Source organism: Cornus florida, unplaced genomic scaffold (genome assembly GCF_030987335.1).
Source record: "Cornus florida cultivar Cherokee Brave unplaced genomic scaffold, ASM3098733v1 CherokeeBrave_3.0.0_Hap2_Chr11, whole genome shotgun sequence".
Lineage (NCBI taxonomy): Eukaryota > Viridiplantae > Streptophyta > Magnoliopsida > Cornales > Cornaceae > Cornus > Cornus florida.
Window position 1 is genome coordinate 83,935,737 of NW_026775581.1, and position 23,787 is coordinate 83,959,523.

The window sequence follows — 23,787 nt, forward strand, 5'->3', positions numbered from 1 at the left end:
ACTTTTGGATCTTATTTAATTACCAGCCAATCTTTGAACTCCAAATTCGATCATAAACATCATCAAGGAACCTTATAATTGTTATGGATATTTTAATAAAAGTAAATAAATTATAATAAATTATATATTCAGTTATAATATATTAATTACTATTAAATTATATTTAATATAATCTTTTTTAATTTTACTTAATATCGTATCTAGTATGTATAACCGTTATAGTTATTATTCTATATACATAGGAAGACTTCTCATTTTTCTACAGTGAGGTTTTTTTTTTGTATATATGAGTGATGATATATGAATGGGTGAGAAGTATTATGTATTTTATTTTATATATTGAGTTTTTGGGTAACGAAACACATATAGACTTGGATTTAGTCTTTCTGTGGTCGTGCACATGGAGGAGACGCCATTACAATCTGATTGGGTTGTATCTTGGAGCTAACTAGTTTCGCCAATACCGGCACAAAGGGGAAGACTATGAGCTTTAGGTCAATGTGTTTATACATGCCTCAACAATCAGGCCAGTACTTTCTTACCTATTTTATTATTGTTATTTTTCATTCTTAATTTATATTATTATATTAATCTGAATTATTTATCATGTTAATTTCTTATTCATCATTATATCCATATTGGTCAATTGATGTATTATACAATTTATTGAAAGAATCGTTATTCACGTTGTTGTTCATTATCTTGTGTATGAATTATATATTTTTATATTTTTCTATAATTATGTGGAATTTCCATAACAGTCTAAAGTGGATAGTTTCCTAAGCGGATAGTTTCCTAATAATTATATTAACTTGATTTGTTGGAACTTTCTAAGTTGTATATATATTTTATTTGTGTTTATTTATATAGGACTTAGGTGTTTCCAAATATTAAAGATTTCAATTTGAAATCATATTTATCCTTTATATAGTGCAAAGATATCTATTATATAGATATTTGGAAATTTTGTGCAAGTTAATTTTAGAAATGAAAAAAAAAAAAAAAAAAATGGATTGTTTTAGAATCTAAATAGTATTTTACTTTATGTTTTGGTGTGGTTATTAAAGGACGAAAAATTAATATATTTTCGATACTTGTTAACTCGTATATTCATCTATATATTAATATAATATATCAAGTATGTGTTGATTTGTTAAAAAAAAAAAGATATTTTTTAACTTATAGAAACTATGGTATTGAGATAAAGGAAAATATAGATTGTGAGTTATTTTATGAAAGTTATATGTATTTATGTAGGTAACGTGCATTCAATATGGAGAGTTATCATGTATGAGAAACTTATAATTTATTAATAGGGAACGTTAGCGCGTTGCATCTTTGTATATATATTATATACATGACTTGTTTGTATTGAAAATTTTAATTTTAGAGAAGCAAGTATATGTACTATATTTGTTACATTTATTAATTATGATTGAATGTTTACATAATTATGAATGACATTTATTGGTGGGGGTAATGCTGAATTTCATTTTTTGAAAAAAAAAAAAATACGAAAGGAAATTATTTTTATTAGACTTCATTACAGTGTCTTGTAACGGCTGAGCATAAATAGGCATATATTATTTATTATTTATAACATAGCCGTTATAGAATATTTCTATTAAGAATTGACATTATAACTGAATGGTATTTAGATGGATTCTTGAAATTGATCGGTCAGTTTATATATTCTTATATTTAAATGTCCGTAAATACACTTTGATATGTTTAATTAGAAACGGCTGATTTATTGTGTGTTATTAGAAAATAAAATAAAATAAATAAAATTTAAATACATAGTCCGTTTTCCTATCTCTACTGTATATTTTGATATTATTTCAAATAAACTAACTCGTGATATATTTCTAGTTTTATGAGGAGGTGTCAAGTGAAAATACTTACATGATGAGAATTATGGATCACAACAGCAGTCTCTTTCTGCGCTAGCTAAGACTGCATTACATGGACACATCAACAGCTAGATGTTACATGACATGTTATAGCTATAGAGAGAGAGTAAAACAGAGACGTGGCAACATATGTATGTGAGTGGAGAAGGGACAGAGCCAACGATGAAGAAGTATATGAAACGAGAGGCAAGCTTACTAACAATGCCAACTCACAGTTGGAGAAAGGTAGGTAGATGAATGAAGAAGCCACTATTGTTATTGATAGTAAGGCCTTACAAATACATCACCAGATTAAAGTCGATGAAATGGTTGTTGAAGAAGAAGATTGCCAGACCAAGTAATGGTTGACAAATGTCACTTAAAAAAAAATGTAATATGTTGTAATAGGACCTTTGTCATAGAGGAGTGCTCGTATGGCCGGTCATACTTAATAAAATTAAAGTTTAGTGTGGCGGAGGGAGATCGCATGGGCTTGCCTGGGTTCTCTCATCTCATATAGTTTGTGTATGTGCGTGCATATGTCTTGTTTTAACTCTCTCGTACCACTTTCAATTCCTACTTTGCAATTGTGATACCTTCGATTCCGAGATATGGGTTGATCAGGTTCAAGTCCAAACCCGAGGGAATACCAAACAATTAATATATAAACAAGTAGGAATACGAAAAGATTTAAGAAATAAATAATAAAGCTGAAAGAATTCTAAATATAAAATCCTCAAATGTTAAAGATTAATATAATCCAACCTTTCCAAAACCTCCAAGAGTACAACTCGGGAATTCATTTAGTGGACCCCTAAATAAAATCTCAACTAAAAAGTAAACAATTGAAGATAAAATCCAAATCTAAAACATGGAATGAAATCCTACGTTGTCAGTAGAATGAATGACCGACCGTCTCTGCTCAGCCCAAACAAGCCCTAAGACTGGAACCGTCCGATACCTAAAAAATGATAGTGGGTCAGGCTCACGAACAAGTTCTATTATAACTACAGTCCAAATAGAGACCCGATATGTAGATACATCCTAGATATCTCAACAGTATATATCTAGTCCATACACACACACACACACACACACACATATATATATATATATATATATATATATATCCACACTAAAGCACTCTCACTGGACTACAAAGTAGTCTCAACCTAAATAGAAAGCAACATGCAAAACGCACCAGAGGTGGGCATGAGTACCTAGACCTAACAGGGTACACCTTAACTATCATAGCCAGCTATGTATCCCCATGCATATACGCTCCCTAACCAACGATCATGAGACTCAAATTCATATCGTGGTATCATAGTTATATATTTAAAGTTCGTCCAAAACTAGAGTATGTCATTCAATTGTTCATTGATCTGACATAAGATTACTAATCCAGTTAGTCAATCAACTTATTCAGTTGATCTGACTTAACCACAAATAACAATTAATCCAGGTAGTCACTCAACTTACTCAGTTGATCTGACTTCAATATAAGTAGGATTCAATATTTTACAATCTATTCCCTTATTCCAATAAGGTAGGCTTTAGCGTTTTGAGCTAAACCATCCCTAATATGCCACCGTCCCATACCGGTGCATACAATCTATAACATCCATGTAATTGATAGAATTTAATATAGTAATTCAGTAATTAAAATCCAACACATAAATCCATGTAATTGACAGAACATAGTTTAATAGTTCAGCAGTTAGCAACCAAAACAATAATCCATGTAATTACATAACATAGTTTATTATTTCAGCAATTAGAATCCAAAGTAAGTATAGATCAGGTCTGATAAATACATGACCCTATAATGCATTCAAAACAAGATTTATAATCATGCTATAGTCCGTTAAATTGCAAAAATAAAATTAAACAATTAAATCCATCATATCCGTTAACAGCATGCAAAGTGGTTTAATTTCATATTGTTCATTCTATTAGCATAACAGTACAAATTATGCAATTAGAGGTTTTAATAACACATGAAATTAATCTTAAGAACCCCCAGTACATTCCCAACATAAAATTAAAATCGTCCAAACAGTGGCCAAGAAAAATCCAGAATGCGCTAACATAAGAGAGCCTGCTCTCAAAACTTGAGAGCAGGCTCCAACCATGCATGGAACCGGCTCCATACTCCTTAGAGCTAGCTTTAAACCTCCCAGAACCAGCTCTACACATGAGGGAGGCGGCTCCCTCTTCCATGGAGCCGGCTCTCTCCCTCTCTGAGAGCTCTGAACCTTTTTCCTTTGTCTGCTTCGTCTTCGGCCGTTTCCAACCTTTCTGTTCTTCATAAATATTGATCTTAACAGTCTAAATTATATCCAATATCATCCCAGTCCTTTATTTAAAACAATTTGCATTAAAAAGAACCATAAAAACAATTACTGATTCCACATGCTTTAAGATCAAACACTGTAATCCAAACTTGCAAGAACAATTCCAGATTAAATTAGACACATACAAACGATTAATTCAACATATACTAAGCATGCAAGATTTATTTAAAGTCCGATTAAAACCCTAGAGATCATCTCATTACGCTTTCATACAAATACCCATTTGTACCCAACAGGATTAACACCCTCAGGTGTTTGGACTACAGGTCCAAATTAGCTAATGAAATTAGCTCTGGTTGTATTGCTTCTTTCCATTTTGTCCAATCATTTCTTCGTCGACATTCTTCGACGTTTTGAGGTTCCGAATTATCATTATTAATATCAAGAGTAACGACATATGAGAATATGTTGTCGACAACAATTTCATTTTTATTCTATCCCGTTTCATAATTTAGTAAGATCTCATCATTTTCAGGTACCTTTGCCTCATCAAGGACATGTGCCTCATCAAGGGTTATATCATTATTTGTTTCTTTTGCCTCATCAATATTTATTATTTCACTATTTTTAGGTACCTAGGCCTCATCAAGAGCCTCTGCCTTATCAAAAGGTATAATCTTTGATTGATCAATAACATTTGTTGCGTCTTTTGTGGCCTCTTCAGGAGTGCCAATTTTTCTTTGTGATTTCTTCTTACAAGGAACGGTATCTTTTGCACCAACTGGTCTGCCACGCTTCAAGCGTATTTTAGATGCATTCACTGCATTACTGACAGATGGTCCCTCAGGGACAGCAATTCGTGATAAAATATTTGCAGCTAGTATATGTAATTTTATTTCTTTCTTTGTATCAGTAAATGCATCAGGTAATTGATTTGCATCATTTTGCAAGTGAACGATCCTCTGAACTTCTCGTTCACATTGATTCGTGCGAGGATCAAAATGAGAGAATTCCAGGGCATTCCAAGTAATATCACGTTGCTATTGTGCCTTTTCTCCCTCTAATGGTGGGAAAACAACCTCATCAAAATGACAGTCAGCAAAGCATGCTTTAAAGACATCACTTGTTAGGGGTTCAAGATATCTAATAATAGATGGAGAATCAAAACCAACATAAATTCTAAGTCTACATTGAGGTCCCATTTTAGTGCGTTAGGGTGGTGCAATTGGAACATATACAACAAACCAAAAACTCGTATGTGAGAGATATTTGGTTGTTAACCAGAAACAAGTTGCAATGGTGAGTACTTATGATAAACAGTTGGTCATATACGAACCAATGATGCAGCATGTAATATGGCATGTCCTCAGGCAGAAACAGGTAATTTTGTTTGCATAAGCAAATGGCGACCAATTAACTGAAATCTTTTAATAAAAGATTCAGCCATACCATTTTGAGTATGAGTGTGTGCAATAGGGTGTTTAACATTAATTCCAATTGACATGCAATAACCATCAAAAGCTTGAGAAGAAAATTCAGCGGCATTATCAAAACGGATTGTTTTAATTGGGTAATCAGGAAAATGTGCCTGTAATTTGATGATTTGAGCAAGAAGTCTAACAAATGCAACATTACAAGTAGAAAGCAGACAAACATGTGACCATCGTGTTGAGGCATCAATTAAGACCATAAAATAGAGAAATGGTCCACAAGGTGGAAGAATTGGCCCACATATATCCCCGTAAATTCGTTGTAAAAATAGGGGAGATTCAACAATGACCATTCAACAATGACATTTGAAGGGGATGGTCTAATAATCAACTTACCTTGTGAGCAGACAGTGCATAGATGATTATTTGGTAAAATGATTTTTTGATCCTTTAGTGGGTGTCCATGTGAATTTTCAATAATTCGACGCATCATTGTACTCCACAGGTGACTAAGTCAATCATGCCAAAGTATAAAAAGTTTTGGGTCACAAGATTTTTTATGTATCACAGCATTTGACTCAATTGTCCTAATGGTTGTATAGTATAACTCAGAAAAGAAATTAGGGAGTTTTTCTAATATCAGCTTCATGCATGAGGTAATGGAAGTAATGTAGAGATATTCCATATTTCTTTCATTTGCGGTCTGAATATGATACCCATTACGACGCAAATCTTTAAAACTCAACATATTTCTAGATCTTGTAGAATATAATGCATTAGTGATTTGTAATCTTGTTCCACGTGGTAAAATAATGTTAGCTCGTTCGGAGCTTTGAATCAAGTCGGTGGGACCTGATATTGTACTGACATAAGTATCTGTCAAAATTAGGTGAGAAAAATATTTTTGATCTCGAAGGATTGTGTGTGTCGTTCCACTATCAGCAAGACATATATCTTCACCAGTTATTATGGAACCAATTAAATCTATTCCTATTCATGCAAATTTAAAAAAAACAGTTATAACAAAAGAAACTTTAATACAAGGAAAATAAAAATATGTTGAAGATAACATAGTAGAAAGAATATGAAATAAAAAAAATATGATTAATTGGTATGGACATTTTCATCACCAATCAGGGGGTTTATCTTTTCATCACAGTCCTTAAAAAAGATGTCAACTAGCTCATCATGATCAATGAAATTTAGCCAGATGCCATATGTCATGGAAGGTTGAGCCATATCCTTTCATTTTACTTGTTTCATTTAATTATAATCTCGATCTCCTTTAGGAATATGGTGTGGATCTCTAATTTCGAAAATTTGAGAATTGATATCCTTCACCGTAATAAAAATGATTTTTACCACAACAATATTTATTATTGTGGCCATTTCTACCACCACGATTATGTCTATTATTATGTCCACGTCCACGTGATGAGGCAACATATGTTTCAGGGATCGGTGTGGATCCAGTTGGACAGGACTGGTGGTTTCTTAACAAAAGTTCATTATTTTGCTCTGCCACAAGCAAACATGATAGTTCTGAATATTTTTCAAATCTACGTTCTCGATATTATTATTGTAAGAGTACATTCGAGGCGTGAATATTTTTTTCCAACAAAAATTCATCAGTGATGGTATCACTATGCAATTTTAGTGTAGAGCTGATTTTAAATAGGACAGAGTTGTATTCAGCCACAGTTTTAAAATCTTGCAGCCGCAGTTGCTGCCAATCAACCCGAGCTTTTGGAAGAAAAGCTGATGATCATATCTTTCTTTCAAAATTTTCTTCAAACTCAGTGGATCTCTTTCAGTGAGGTATTCAATTTTTAGTTCCTCACTAATATGGCGACGAAAGAAAATCATGGCCTTCACTTTATATAACATAATATGAAGTATTATAATTTCAGTATAATTAAACAACAAAGGCGGTAAAACCAGTCATAGTGAATAAATTATTAATAAAGTCGGTAAAACCGGTCATAAATCATTAAATAATAAAGGTGGTAAAACCAACCATAATTAGTAGATCATTAAATAATAAAGGTGGTAGAACCAACCATGTAAATTATTAAATAACAAAGGCGGTAGAACCGACCAGAGTGTGAGCATATATATCATTTAAGCAGACAAATTAATTCATGAAGAATAATCAATAATTAAGATTTTCTTACTCTTTGGAGTCAAAAATACAAGAGGGAGAGAGAGTTTCTTCTTCAAATCTCGTTGGTTAGAGCATCGTGCCGATAACGTCTTATGAATATACTCCCTCCGTCCCTTTTTTGTGAGTCACAGTTTACGAAGCGGACAATTAAAAAGGAGTATATATAAATATATATGTATATAGAATAATATTAAGTGATTGCGTGAGTCACAGTTTATGAATAATTAAAAAAGGACAAAGGGAATATATATAAATATATATGTATATAGAGTAATATTAAGTGAGAGAGAGAGAAAGAGCTTTTCAATATATTAGAAAAAATATAAGAAAAGAAAAACTGGGGAGAGAGATTGATTACTTGTTATTTCTCATATACATTGTATACTGTATAATGCCTATTTATAGGCCTTGTATTCGTGGGCAGCAGGCAGCTTATTGATCAAGCTGTACCGCCATTGAAAATGCTTCAACATGTGCACCAAATTTCAACTACAGGTGGACCCCACACAAAGCACACACACGTATAACAGTAGTGAGATTTTAAATTTTTGAAGATTTAGTGAGATTTTAAAATTTTCATGCTCTAGATAGAGTCAAATCCAAGAACTCATCATATATTAATAATATGAAAATGCTCATTTAAACTAAAATGTAATTCCTTCCACAAGAAACATTGTTGAATGAAACTATCACTCCAAGATCCTATTTCTTATTCCTATTATTAAGGTACTAATTAAAAACTAAAAATAACAAATTCTAATAAAAAAACCCCCTAAATAATCATGATAGTTTATTAATGCTCCAAGCGAACTTCGACAGGGAATGAGACTGCACTATCTCCATCTCCGATCGTGATGGTGTGCCGACCAGCCGGCAAAAGACGGTAACCAGTGTAATCAACAAGGCCGAAACTCTTGCAAGCATTCAAGACAAACTTAGCCTTCTCGCTTCCACCGGCCGGAACAAGCACTTTTTGGAACCCAATGAGCTGCTTGATAGGAGCAGCAGCAATGCCCTCTGGAGGGCTCAAATAAACCATAACAACTTCTGTTCCGTCTCTCTTCCCCACATTGTGGACTTCAACTTCGAACTCAATATCATCCTTGCATTTCATGTCATCAATTAGAACTGCCGCGCATGGAGGCTTGTAAGCACCTTCGGTGTAGTTCATGTTCCGGCAATGTTGGAGCCTGTTTAACTTAATTTTGAGTGAATTGTTAGAGGGTGCAATTGTGTAGTTGAACTGAGTGTAACTGAGTCCATATCCGAATGGGTAGACTGTGGATCCATTGAAGAACTTGTATGTTCGACCGGGGTAGCCTAAGCTGTCAACCGGCCTTAGTGGTAGCGATGTCATGGGTAGCATATCAACATAGTCTGCTTTATGCCATGTAAGTGGCAATCTTCCTCCTGATAATTAACATTGTAATATGTTATAGAGGTGTTCAAATGACAAGTTTACCATACTAGAATTATTTGGAAATATGGTACAAAATTTGAAATGTATGGAGCCTTAGAATGCATATATACGCATATATACCTGGATTGTGTTTTCCGAAAACAACATCTGCAATAGCAAGGCCACCTTCCTCACCAGGGTACCCAGCCCAGAGGATTGCATCGATGTCATCGTTGTTTTTAGCAAAAGAAATGTCCACCCCTCCGGAAGACATGATTACAAGAATGACCGGACCTCTAGACGCGTTTGCAACTTGGTTGATCATTTGTTTCTGATAACCAGGTAGGAGGAGATCTGTCCTGTCCCTCTCCTCGGCCTCAATTGACAAATCAAGACCCACTACAATTATGGTTGCATCAGCTTTCTCTGCTGCTTGAACCGCTGGGAAAATAAAGGTTTCATTTTTGCATTTCACATCCCCACAGCCCTTTTCATATTTCACTTTTCCAAATTCAGAAAAACCACTAATAGGAGACTTGTATCGGCATGGGACACCTATATGCATGAATTAATGCAAATGTTAGAACAAAATAACATAGCAATGAATTTTATAATGATTTGTCAAAACTATATTATGTACCCGCATAGTTTCCAATCATGACTTTGGTGGCATTGGCATGAGGTCCAACCACTGCTAGGGTTTTGATTTTAGCATGGTTCAAGGGCAAAGTTTCATTGACATTTTTTAGAAGAACAATTCCTTCTTTGGCTGCATGGGCTGCTAACTCAATGTGTTCTGGACTGCATACGTCGGCCCGGCCTAGCGACTTGAATTGAGGACTACCGTCGAAAAACCCCAGCCTCATGAGCACAATATAGAGGTTTTTGAGTGCCTTGTCTACTTCTGCTTCCTTAACTTTCCCTTGAACTACTGCATTGCGAGTATAATTTGTGTAGTAGGCTCCACAGTCCAAATCCAAGCCTAGAAAAATTAAAACTCTTTTAACATATTTGACATAAATCAATAAAAAGAAAAATAATAATGAGATAATTCACACGGAAGCAGAACTCCATTTCTTCTTGAACAAGTATTTGCTTTTTCAATTGAGATGGAATGAGACTTTGAATCAAAGAATGATCAATAATATCAAAGTATATTGTCTCCTGCTTAGACTGAGAAATCCAAAAATTGACTCACCTGCTTTTAGGGATTGTGCAACAGCATCCTCTGGTCCATCCTCGAGCCAATTGTGACCAGTTAACATCGCATCAATAGAATCACAATCTGAAACTATATACCTATATATATATATAGATAATATGCATGAATTGAGTGTTAAATGTCACAATGATTGTGTCAAATCGAGCCAATTATATATTGATGTGACCAGTTAACATCACATCAATAGAATCACGATCTGAAACTATATACCTATATATATATAGATAATATGCATGAATTGAGTGAATGTGTCAAATTAATATCTTATTTAGCATTAAAAAAAAAAAAAAAAGGATTTATATTCAATACCCATGAAGTTCCCATTCTCCTCTAATGGTGTCTTTTAGAAGTTTTGGATCCGCACATATTGGGATGCCATTGATACGATTGAAAGAGCACATAACACTTGAAACATCACCATCTTTAACACACATCTCAAAAGGTCGAAGGAAGGTCTCCACCATATCTTGTTCAGTCACCTACAAGAAATGCAGAAAAAAATATATATGAGTCATGATATGGAGTTCAACCATCGGACAACTCAGACTATTATGATGTAAGTGATTAGTTACTCTAGCATCAAAATGAAATCTATCAACTCCTTTCCATTTATCGACATCATAGGCGGCGTAATGCTTGCAACATGCAGCAACTTTGAGAGGTCTCGTGTTCAAGTCCGTGGCGTTTTCAGTTCCGGGAACATCTTGCAAACCTCTTACATAGTTAGAGGCATAAGTACCTACAACATAAGGATCTTCTCCGGGTGTCTCTAGTGCTCTTCCCCATCGAGGGTCACGCACTACATTGATGTTAGGACTCCAGAATGTCAATCCTGCATGCCCTAAATTATGCATAGCTCTTGCTTCTGTTGAAACTGCCTGCAATAGTAACATTTTTTTTTCCACGTTAATATATTACATCCAAAATTGTACAAGAATGTGTTCTATATATATATATATATATAAAACGTAAAACTTTGTCTTGACTAATATGAAACTTACTATTGTTTACCTGACCAATAAGTTTCCAGAGGGACTCATTGAAAGAAGCAGTTGTGGTAATGACAGTGGGAAAGCTTGTTGCACCGGGAACATCTTCGTCAAAGAAGCTTCCCTTGCTATTGTCCATTCCGACGTCAGAGACGCCATGCAAGGCCTCCGACCACCACTCGTACCGAGGCAGGCCGAGTCTAGAAACACCATATGCAGTATCACCAATCTGCCGGACCTTTTCGAGCAGTGTCATGCGATCTATGAGGTCCTTCACCCTAACGTCATAGGGAAGTGACTTATCACAGAAAGCAAAGTCTTTCATTTCCAACCCGAGATCTGCATACCTCAAAGGATCACATACATGACCGATGAAGTTGCCGCCATTAGCAACACCAAGAGTAACAAAGAAAGCAAGAGAGAAACAAAGAATAAAACTAAGGTTGGCCGCCATGATGATACTAAATGGTGTTGTGTGTTACAGAGAATTAGATGGAAACGTGACCTATATATAGGTTTTATGTGACTTGTTACGCCTATATATGGCCGGTTTTATATGTGACTTGTTACACGTTGATCGGTTGCATTGAAATCTAAATAATCTTATCTTTGATTAGTAGAATTTTGTTATTGAAATCTAAATAATCTTATCTTTGATATACTATCAGTTAGTATAATTTTGTTATCTTATCTTTGATATACTATCAGTTAGTAGAATTTTGTTTAAACTGTTTTACTTCCAGGGTTTATCAGAAAAATATATCCCTATCATAAACTATCAGTTAGTAGAATTTTTGCTTCGGTATTCCATATTAAAGACACACCTGAGCAAGTGTTGTGCCTGGAGCCTAGAGACGCGCCTTTGACAACACTGCTCTTATGTAGTTGGTGAAGGAATCAGATTGAACAAATTAAGTTAGTAATGCTTTCTCACATTGGTAGTAATGAGATGAATGTTAGGGGCAGAGAAAAATAGAAAGAAAGAAAGAAAGTTACGTTGAAGTTCTCGATTGTAAGAGCTTATTGAAGCAATTTCAAGATCCAGAAATGGATTTTGAGGTGTGAAGTTAAAACGTACATAGGAGGCATTGTAGGTGTCACACACGAATATGCTTCGGATTATTGTATTTATGTGGCATTTTAAGATGCAAAAGCTAGCCTCCTTTAGAACGATCCCTGATAGAAGATAATTAATTTCCATTGTCATAAGTGAAAATCCATGTCTTAAGATTACGAGGGGTTCTGAACTTTTTCAGAAGCCAACAACTCTAGACATAGCACAAGTTACGTTTGATATGGTGAATATTATTGAGCCAAAGGAAAAAACCCAAGACAACTATGTATATTGATTGGTTTTCTTTCTGCTTGAGGCTTTGTTTTGTGCTAAATTATAATGTTCTCTATTTTGAAATTGACAAAGTGACATTAACATGGCCGACCAGCGTGATGTTTTTCCCAAGTAGCGTAACTGAGATATCTGAATTCTGAACCAACTTTTATAGGAACAATTCCTATAAAGCGTTCGATGACTGCACTACACAGCTTGTTGTATTCCGTTGTCGGTCTTCCATGGACGTGTGTTTTATTTATCAAATTTCTCCATGGATGTGTGCTTGGTTAATCAAATTAGAGATAAAGCATGGATCAACATGAAGATTGCCAAGTATAGAAGGAGTTGGGAACGCTTTTTAGATATTATTTATTTATTCTGTTTAGAAGACATTTATATGAAATTAAAATTTAAGTGCACTTTACTAATTTTCTTCTCTATGAAGTCGTGCTAATCTCCGAGACCACTTTATCATTATGTGAAGCTATATATATATATATAATTTAGGGTAAAGTGCAAAAAAAATTCCTCAACTATATTTAAATTTGCAAATAACCCCTGAACTATGTTTTGTGCATAAAATATCCTAAACTATCACATTTAATTGCAAAATGCCCCATTGTCTTACCAATTTTTCATTAAAGGACCATAATACCATTTTTTATTGAATTACACTTGATATATTTTTCTTGTTAAAATAAATTATGAAAAAAATTCATACTAATTTGATGAAATATTTTCTATTAAATTTGCATAAGTTTTTCTTTAATTTTTTTAATTAATTATTTAAATAAAAATCTTAAATAGAAAATTTTGAAACAATTTAAGTAATTTCTTAATTTTCATGAATATATTGCATTAAAAAGAAGATATTTTTATTTACGTAATTTATTAATTTTTCATGAATATTGTTTGAAAAAGATGATATTTTTTTATGCTAAATTTTTTAAAGTGAGTATAATAAGTTTTATTATAATAAGATAATCATTTTAGAAAATGATAGCTACAAATTTATTTTTTTCCATTTTTATAATCAATTGCTACTAATTATTAAATTAAGGGAAATGGTATAATTAATATATAATATAAGAGAAAATAAAATAAAATAATAATTTAATAAGAAATGACAAATTTAATAACAAAGGGTAAAATAGTTTTTTGGGATGAGTTTGTTCTTAATTGCAACAAATCAATAATTTAGGGGGGCAATCTTTAGTTCAGGAGAATTAGTTGTAACTAGCCAATAATTCAGGGGAATTTTTTGCACTCCATCCTAAAATTTATTCATTATTATTTAATTAGTGACGAAGATGAAAGACTGTTGTAGGCCGGCTCGCAGGCACCAACGGTGGGGCATCCCCTAAATTGACTCACCTATAAGCAAATTATATATATATATATATATATATATATATATATATATATATATAACCAAATTTATTCACTATTATTTAATTAGTAAGGAACATGAAAGACTATTGTAAGCCGTAGGGGTGACCACATTCAATCCGCTCCCAATAGATCAAGCAAATCTTAATCCACCACCGATCTGTTATCCCAAGAATCGGATCATATCAACGGATTATATTTTATCTAAATTATCCATTATCCATTATTATTATTATTTTTATAATTAATATTATTTATTCTTTATTATTTGTCTTTTAATCATAACCCAATAGATAAAATTTTAATTTATTTATATTAATTCATATATTTAAAAAGTGGTATCTCTTCTAATTTTCAAAATGAATAAGCAAAGTGGGTGTGTGAGTTTCTTACCAATAACAAAAAATAAATAAATAAATAAATTTTCTTTTTTGGTACTCACACACGCATGTCTCTTCTGAGACTAGAACCCCTGACCTCCCTTTGGCGATAAGATTCCCAGCAACATATTATATGACTAATTTTGAGTCCCCCGAGCGAGCCGAATGCTACCTAATTTGTATAGCTGCGAATTTTCTTCAATCATAGGCTATATTTTTGACTTAGTACCAACTCAAAGGGGCAGTGGTAAGGCGATTCCTTCTTCTTTTTCTCGCCTCCGCTAAATTATAATTTTTGTTGCTAGCTCCATGGCCATAATTACAAAGGCTTCACTTGAAGCTCACAAAAGAATATAACCCCCCCCTCCCCCCTTCGGCGCTAAATTATAATTTTTGTTGCTAGCTCCATGGCCATAATTACAAAGGCTTCACTTGAAGCTCATAAAAGAATATAATTACATTGCAAAATCATTGTCCATACTAGTTTGTTACAAAAGATATTGTAAGAGATTGATACCGCTAGGCTACTGACCCGTTGGTTAAATACATTATTTGAAAAAATATATAAATTTTACGGATCGGACTCACGGATCAGATTTGATTTTTAACAACCCAATCTATGATCCGATCTGTAAGTTACAAATTCGATTTTTTTGAATTCGCCACCAATTACAGTGTATACACATACACATACACATACGTGATAGTAAAAAAAAACCTTGAAACTCATTGGGTGATGCATCATTGAGGCTACCATCCATATAGTGTGTTACATAACTCTAAAATTGCAAACATTTAAGTAGAATAAGAAATACGAGTTAGAGTTTCACATGAAGATTTCTAATAGTATTTATGTGAAAGAGGTCAAAGATTGGATAATGTTAAATAGTGACGATTTGGGAATGAGAAAATTTAAAGATGGTGTTACCGTTTGAAACTTTGAAGAGATAAAGAGTTATGATTCCCTTCAGGTAAAAAAAAAAAAAAAAAAAAAAAAAAAAAAAAAAACTCACGCTCTCTCTCTTATCTATCTGCGGCTCTTTTTTTTTATTATTATTTTTTAATAGGATTCGATCAACAACCAAATTGATCAAGTCACTGCTCCCAAGCTCCTCTTCTTTGTTAATAACTATCTCTTTTGTCTTAATTTCTTCTATTTCAATGTTTTCGTGCCAAAAAATATTTAATTCCTATTCTTTCCTGATTTATATATAACACAATCATATTTAACTGATGTACAACTTTTGCCAAACATTTGTGTTCCTTGGAAAAGGGAAGCAATGAACGTATGCGTCACTTGAAGAAAGGAAACAATATGCAGTTAAGGTTAGTATAACAAAATGTTGCGTGTTTCTAAATTAAATTATTAATAACAAAAATTTAATTCAAAAGGTATTAATAATTCACTATTTTATTTGAAATACAAAGTAATATAAAATTGTTATATATATATATATATATATATATATATATATATAATAAAAAAAATGTTCAAATTTCATATTAGATATCCTATATAATAATAGAACCAATAGATGTAAAAGTTTTGCCAAAGTTTGTGTCTCTTGGTAAAAGGGAAGGAACAATTGTGTCCCTTAAAAAAAATAGGAAACAATGATACGTGAAAACCATTTAGAAATAGTTTTTAATTAAAATAAGTATTTTAAAGTGTATATAAATATTATACATTGAATCCACTTTTATTAGTAGTGTGTGTGAGATAACTTTTCTAAAAGGAATTTAATAGTAAAATATTTATCAACTATAATAACAAAAACGTTGTTAAAATTTGAATTATCATTAAAAATAGAAGGAAAAATAAAAACTATAACTAATAAAATAATATTTATTTATATATTTATTATTAATAGGAACGGATCAAGGTTTTACAAAATTTAAACCCTCTTTTTAAATCAGATCTAAACCTTAGTAAATTGATTCCAAACAAGTTCGTGAGACAGGCAGATGCCTTAATAGCCCAGCGAATTAATGCCTTTGATAAATTTTGTAGTGTCAAACTTCGACTATCTGCATCAACTACTAATCTATCTGTATCTATCACTAATCTACCTTTTAACACTTCTTATCTTGAAAATAATAATAATAATAAATAAATAGGTGGGACAGACTAATTGATCCTTAGGCCCGCAAATGAGGCCAGACAAGAAAGGCACAAAAAGTATGCACTACATACAAAATTGAATGGGCCAGAGACCCAACATTGTAGGCCCAAAGATAAACACTTTAAGATATTCAGAGCAGATCTTTGCTTCAATTTTCGAATAATATATCAGAGCAGATCCGGTGACCTAGGATCAAGATCTCACAGCTAACTTTAATGCTAACTTCAGCTTTTTCTCAATCCATTACATCATTGGATTCCTCTGCATTATTTCAGTCTACACCACACATTTATTTCATCCTCTTTTCCCCTGTCTCTCTCTCTCTCTCTGCCTCTCCCTTAATCCTCAAATCATCTCACCGGAGAAGCTCCGTTGAAAAATTGGTCCGGATTTGCCAAAAAAATCAGCACAACGTCGACGAAGTTATCCCACTCCATCTTTCCCATCTCTTCTTTCATGTTTCTTGTTCAACGGTAGGAACCTCTAATTGGACACTGTTTTATGATGAAAATTAATCAGATAAGAACATACATAAATATTGTAATATTGTGATGACCCGCGGGGTGTGTCGCGGGCGGATTCGAGAGACTGTCAGGTTATCACACTGGCGAGTTACAGGTGCATGGGTAGAGAAAAAGTGAAGTGCTGGGTAAAGTCCAAAAGCAAAACTGTGCGGGCTAAGTTTCAAAGCGGACAATATCATACCATTGTGTCATCTCCAATTGGTTTGTATTTGTGTGCTCATTTGATGTTTTGGCTAGTTTAATTTTCATCTGTTTATTACACGGTCTTCACTAACCTTTAGCTGATGAACCATTAATATAAATATATGTAGAAGACGAAATTGACTGAAACTCATCTCACCGTGGCGGTCTGCTATTGGGGTTACGCAAATCCAGGGTTTAGGAATGCCGCCTCAATCATCAGGTAGCTATCTTCTCTTATTATTCTTCTAAATCTATGCTGACATGTTTGTTACTTTATTCAAGTTTGCATGCTTCTCTTATTCCTCAAAATGCTTGTAAAATGTTTAATTCAAGTTTCCATTAAAGTGAATTTATTGCGCTTTTAGTTGAAGGGTGTTTAGTTCAAGGGATTCCATGTAATTTTCCTTCTTCCCGTTACCTTATTCTAGTACCTATATACATGCTACTACCTGGATCCCGCCTTTACGCTAGCTTGCCGGCCAGCTTGTCCAAAGCTGAGGATTCTGTGGATGCCGCATGCGGTTGCGAATCAAAAGGCTGCATGAGGAGGTATTGCTGTTAGAGACTCTAGTGGAAGCATTTTGGTGGCAGCAACTAGGTACTTGGAGCATATAACAGAAGTTCTGTTTGCTTTAGGTACTTTGATTCTTTTTTTTTTTTTTTTGAATCAAAGGCATGTTATCCCAACGTAGTACAAAATGTAATTTACTAGGTTTCCTATGTAATTTCATCCATAATTTTACATGTTTCTGCGTTATCCTTAAATAAATACTGCACCAATTTGATAATTCTACACACCTCATCTTCCATTCTATCAACATGATAACTTGTATTTCTCCTCACTCTTTATATGCTACTTAAGCTACTACAACCTACTCTAATATCATAATATATATTCTCTCGGTTCCAAAATTCTTGTCAATCTTTCTATTTTGGAATGTCCTAAAATACATTTTCCATTCAAAAAATGAATGTATTATTTTTTTTAACATTTCCAAATTATCCCTTTGACATTGACAAATGCAATTATTACTGAGTAATCATTTGTCATTTAGTAAGAATAAATTTGAAAATCGATTCTTATCACTATAATAAAAAAAGTATTAAAGACCTGCTACTATAAAAAGTTGGATTTCAGTCTCCAAACAACCCAAGAATTTTGAGACGGAGGGAGTATAGTAATACAAATAATCCATCTCAAAAAAATAAAAGTAATTCCAAGCTTGATTAGCACCTTCCATATGTTAAGATCATATGCTATTACACTGTAGTGAATGTGAAATTGGAGTCAATGACACTTGAAGTGGAAAGCGTTAGGCAACAAGGAATTTTTTTTATTTTTTATTTTTTCATCACGGAAACATAGAAATTGGGTGGCTAACAAAGTTGTTCAACAACACTCTAAAACAAGGCATGATGCCAAAGGAGTGGAGAAAAGTGCAATAGTACCAATTTACAAAATAAAATAGATAATACAAAATTGTGACAACTATAGAGAAATTAAATTAATGAGTCATAAATGAAAGTATGGGAATGAGTAATAATAATAAAGACCAAGGAGAGAATCCACTGTATCCGATAACCAATTCGGATTCATACCAAGTAGATCAACAATGGAAGTTATATACTTACTCAAACAATTAGTTGAAGAATGTAGGAGTAAGCAACACGACTTGCATATGATTTTATAGATTTAGCAAAAAACTTATGATAGGCCCCAAGAGATATAATTTGGTGGGCCCTAAGAAGAAAACAAATTCCCTTATCAATCATAAAAGTATCCAAGATATGTGTATTAATACACAAGCTAAATTTCGTACTATGTATGGTGACACTAGTCAGTTTTTCCAGAAATGTAGGATTGCATTAAAGGTCGGTGCTAAGCCTATATTTAAGTGCAATCATCCTAGATGAGATAACAAGAATTCCAAAACTAGATTCCATGAAAATTATAAACGTGGAGAAGTGCTTTAGAATCAAAATGATTGAGGTTTAAAATGTAAATTTAATAAAGATTCAAATATTGTCTTATGTAATGAAAACCAAAAATATACTCAAAACAACCACTTTTTCTTTTTATAATTGTACATAATGAGGATATAGTAGTAAAAAGATTATAAATACTTTCTTTCTCTTCCTTCCAACCAAATTAGAAGAAACAGTGACAGACACATTTCCTTCCTTAAGAATGTCTCATTCATCTTTCCCCCTTTCCCTTTCATCAATTTTTGGTCCCTCCAACCAAACGAAGCATAACTATGTTGTATGAGCATAGTGTTAGGCAATAAAAGATAAACAAGAACAATGCATTGTTAAGATGGATGAGTGGTATGACTAAAAGAGAGAGAGCCACTAATGAAAGTGTGAGAGGCAAATTAGGTGTAGTACTCATTGGTGAGAAAATTAGACAATAGATTTAGATGATTTGGACACACATCGGAGACCGACTTAGAAATGTGCCGATCAAATAAGGTAGACTAGTTGTAATAGGAGGTAAGAGAAAAATAATATGGATGAGGTTATTAAAATGACTTGAAAAAGTTAAATATATTATTAGGTGATATGACATGTAATAGAAATGATTGAAGAAAAAATTCATACGGCCGATCCCATACATATGATATTAAGGCAAGGATGATGATTAATTTACTTAAAGTAGTTTCTAAAGTTTTTAAACCATTTCCTGAATACTTTTCAAAAAGGTTTAGTACCAGCTACAACTCCATATGTGACATCAAAAGTCCATAGATCACTTGATTGGGTGGAATATGATGGATTTTTATATTCATCATTTTCTTCTTGATCTTGCTACCTGAGCTATCATCCTTCTATAAAGGATAAATACATATTTTTAATTTCATAATATTAGAAAAAGAAAGAAACATGCCATAACCAAAATAGAGCGACCCACCATGCTTTTTCTTCAAGACAAGCATGAAAATGTAGTGTAAAAAAAATTCACATATTATTTGTTATCAAATAATAGTTCATCTTTGTGGTGAAAAAAGAAAAAGAAAAAAGGGATGAATATAAAAATCCATCATGTCCATATTGGGGGATATTCCACCCAAAAGGACAGACCATTTTTTTATCAACCTATATGAACTATTGGCAGGAATACAAGTACTTAACTAGCTCAATTAATACAATCATTCCAACCTCTCAAAACTGAATATGTTTGTTGAGGTTGCCGAAAACAATTCAGCAATGCTCTTTTTTGATAGGATCTGTAAAGTACAAATTTAGACATGGATCACACAATTTAGCAAGAGTCTTTTTAAAAACCAATGTAAAAAATTAATTATATTTCTCCTTATTATTATTTTTTATATATATAACTGCAAAGGTATTATAGTTTGCTTTAAAACATTTAAATATATATATATATAATGAGTATTATGACATCCTAAATGGGGTTGCAATATCCAAAAGACCGAAGTTTGTATTGCTATGTGAACACCATGTGTTGTAGTTGTATATTTGTGTATAATGATTTATGAGTTCTAAATTAGTCCTTTTGAACTTATTAAACTATTTTTTTATAGACATCTAAGACTTTGATAAATTGGTCACTTTGGCAACAAACCAAGTTCAATCTGGGAGAATTCAAAAAAATTGATTCTAGCAACCCGAATCTCTCGCAATTAAATCAGCAAAAATATATTCTCTTTCTATATGTAAATTTGTTAGAAAGTAATTAAATAGAGCATAATAATCTGAAAAATCTAATCAACATCACATACACAATTGACACAATCAATTTTAGCGTAGAAAAAACTCCCCGATGTGGGAAGCAAAAAATTACGGGACCGTAGTCACTAAATCTCCATTATAATGAGCGTACAAAAAAAAAAAAAAAAAAAAAAAAAAAGGGAGGAGGACTAGTCAAATAATATTTGAATTTCATATAAAATGAACTGTGTTTTAGATTCCTTCCAATCTTCTACTTGGCCATGCTAAAGACATGAATATTAAATGTATTAATATGCACTATTCAGAAGCTACCAAAAAATTTATCCATATTGGTTGTGCACAGTTTGAAGGCTAGCTATTAGCTATTTGAGGGTCTAGGTACGGGGACTTGGGCTGGCCAAGGAAATAAGAACATAATAGCTTTCACTCAAAAGAAATAATAGAGACATAATGAATATAATAATAATAAATAAATAAAAGATATAAGGAAAATTAAACATTATTCCATTTCATATTAATAAGTTGTGATTAATGTATGGAGTTTGATAGTCTCTGACAACTACAGTTACTTTGTACTTTTACTTTGATTTAAAACAGAAGCAATGTTTCTACTTTAGATTGTGGTCAACATTATTTCGAAACTTATTTAGTAACGTAACTTTGTTATAAGATTTTTGGTAGTAAAAACATGAAAACATGTTTAGTAAAAAGTGTTGCAAATTTTAAAAATCGAATGGCTAGTTTATAATGTTAATTTAGATTTTTTTTTTTTTTTTTTTTTGAACAGTGTTTTGTTACACTGCGAAAGTAAACAAAAACATTATTTTGATACTTTCGATTTTGACCTCAATTTTGGAAACCTTTCCATACTATTCAAATGACAGTAAATGTTATCAGATATGTTTCGTACTTCTGCTTTGTTACAATACACTAACAAAAGCAAAAAAAAATACAAAACAAAAACATTAGCCAAACATGTATTTAAAATTTTGGTTATCAGAACTATTGACAAATTGAAACTGTAGTTAGAGGCAATTTCATATGTAAAATGAAGTTGATGATACTCATCAAGAAAATATGTAAGATACCGAATGAGCCAGTGGGCCGATAGCCATCTGGCCCATTCCTACTCTTGAGCAAAATTTCGGATACTCGGGTTGTAGTAAATATATTAAGCACCCATATCTCTATGAATTTTATTGTGGATTCAAATCACAATTGAATAACAAATGAAGTGGCTTGGTGGTAGTCCTCAAGAGTTCAAGTTTATAAAAAGTCAAGTGCGTGCGATAGTGTGTTTTTTACTGAGGTAAAATAAATAAATAAATAAAAATGATACCATGAATGCAAAGTTTTTAATATTTGTAAATTCTTCTATGTTAGAAGATATATAATATTAAAAATAATTAAAATACAAAAGTTAGTATTTTCATATATTTTTTAAAACAAAATGTGACTTGAGAAATCTATATATTTATTCTAGATTCTTAAAAAGATATATTGTTTAAATTTTTCTACATAAAATGAAAACTTTATAATCATAAACTAATAAACTATCAGGTACTTTTTGATAATTGTCATATATAATAAATGTCATTGTCCATGATAGCATGGATGAGAAATCATTGTAAATCATGAATTGACAAATTGAATTCGTGGATCGACAAAATTGAGTTCGTGAATTATAAAAAAATTAGCTCTAAGAGTATCAATTCGTGTGTGGAGCAAGATATTTGGAAGTTAATGCTGAAAGGAAAATAATTTATAAGGTTTTGAATATTTGGTTGTTTGATAACAAATCAAACAAAAAATTTAATTTAAGTAAAAATAATATTTTGAAAACTCTAAGGTTTCAGATATTTGTCCACAACAAATTCATGGTATTTGTTAATGATTTAATTTATAAATCAATTGAGATTCATATGAAGGATAAATGAAAGTTACTTTATCAAAATTAATATTTCTGAAAAGATGAATTTATAAAATTGATTGATTCATAACTTAACAAAACTAGTAATTTGATTAACATGGAAAAAGAAAATTTTAAATTTTGAAAAAGGAAATCTGCCAAAACAGTCGACTTGCAACTCGTTTTTTACCTAGTAGACTTGCTTTTCACAATAATACATGTCATTCTGATATTCGAGTCAAAACTTGAATATAGTAGAAGTTGCCTTTCTTCAAAATAAAGTCCCAAAACAAAATTGACCATCTATATACTCTTCCAGAAATCTTCTAAAATTATCCACAAACCAATCTTGACCATTGGATTATCTTACAGGTTCTCTAGCGTGTTCCTTTCCAATGATGGTTAGGTTGCACATCCGATCGATCGATGCTATTACAGGCATTAATCTCAGGAAATTAGACATTCAGATTTGTTCATCGATATACGTTCAGGGTTAATCGATCAAAACTTTCAAAACTTCGATGCTCTACAATTCCAACATAATAGAGTACACGGAATGGAACTAGTATAAAGATGGTATACGATGGATAGCAAAACTCATATTCTCACACGTACATGCCATTCTAATCAAGAAAATTTACAATAACGAAGGAAGGATATTTCTTGGGCCAATTAGCTATTTCACCTATCTCTATGACAATTATTGTGGTTTGTACTATTGAATGCGATATATTGACAAGCTTAAATTTATTTTTTATTTTTTTCGGGACAATAATTAGGTTCTATGGAAAGTTGAACTTTATTCTCCTAACTATTGTGCCCAATGTGATTTAGACACATGTTCAAATTATTAAATTTTTTAA

General features: G+C 32.3%; 1 protein-coding gene and 1 long non-coding RNA gene across 2 annotated transcripts; one reads left to right on the forward strand and one right to left on the reverse strand.

Moving 5' to 3' along the window:
- Positions 1 to 8,576: 8,576 nt before the first annotated feature.
- LOC132281433 (probable beta-D-xylosidase 5) lies at positions 8,577 to 11,724 on the reverse strand. Its single transcript, XM_059783134.1, has 7 exons — positions 11,416 to 11,724; positions 10,977 to 11,282; positions 10,714 to 10,883; positions 10,381 to 10,481; positions 9,823 to 10,164; positions 9,324 to 9,737; positions 8,577 to 9,193 (listed from the first exon to the last, which is right to left on the reverse strand). The coding sequence occupies exons 1-7, from the start codon at positions 11,716 to 11,718 to the stop codon at positions 8,577 to 8,579; spliced, it is 2,253 nt and encodes a 750-aa protein (XP_059639117.1). The 5' UTR covers positions 11,719 to 11,724.
- Positions 11,725 to 17,241: 5,517 nt separating this feature from the next.
- Positions 17,242 to 18,129, forward strand: LOC132285464 (uncharacterized). The gene is made up of 3 exons (XR_009472554.1): positions 17,242 to 17,340; positions 17,451 to 17,542; positions 17,751 to 18,129. It is a non-coding gene; the product is annotated as an uncharacterized LOC132285464 (long non-coding RNA).
- Positions 18,130 to 23,787: the final 5,658 nt, after the last annotated feature.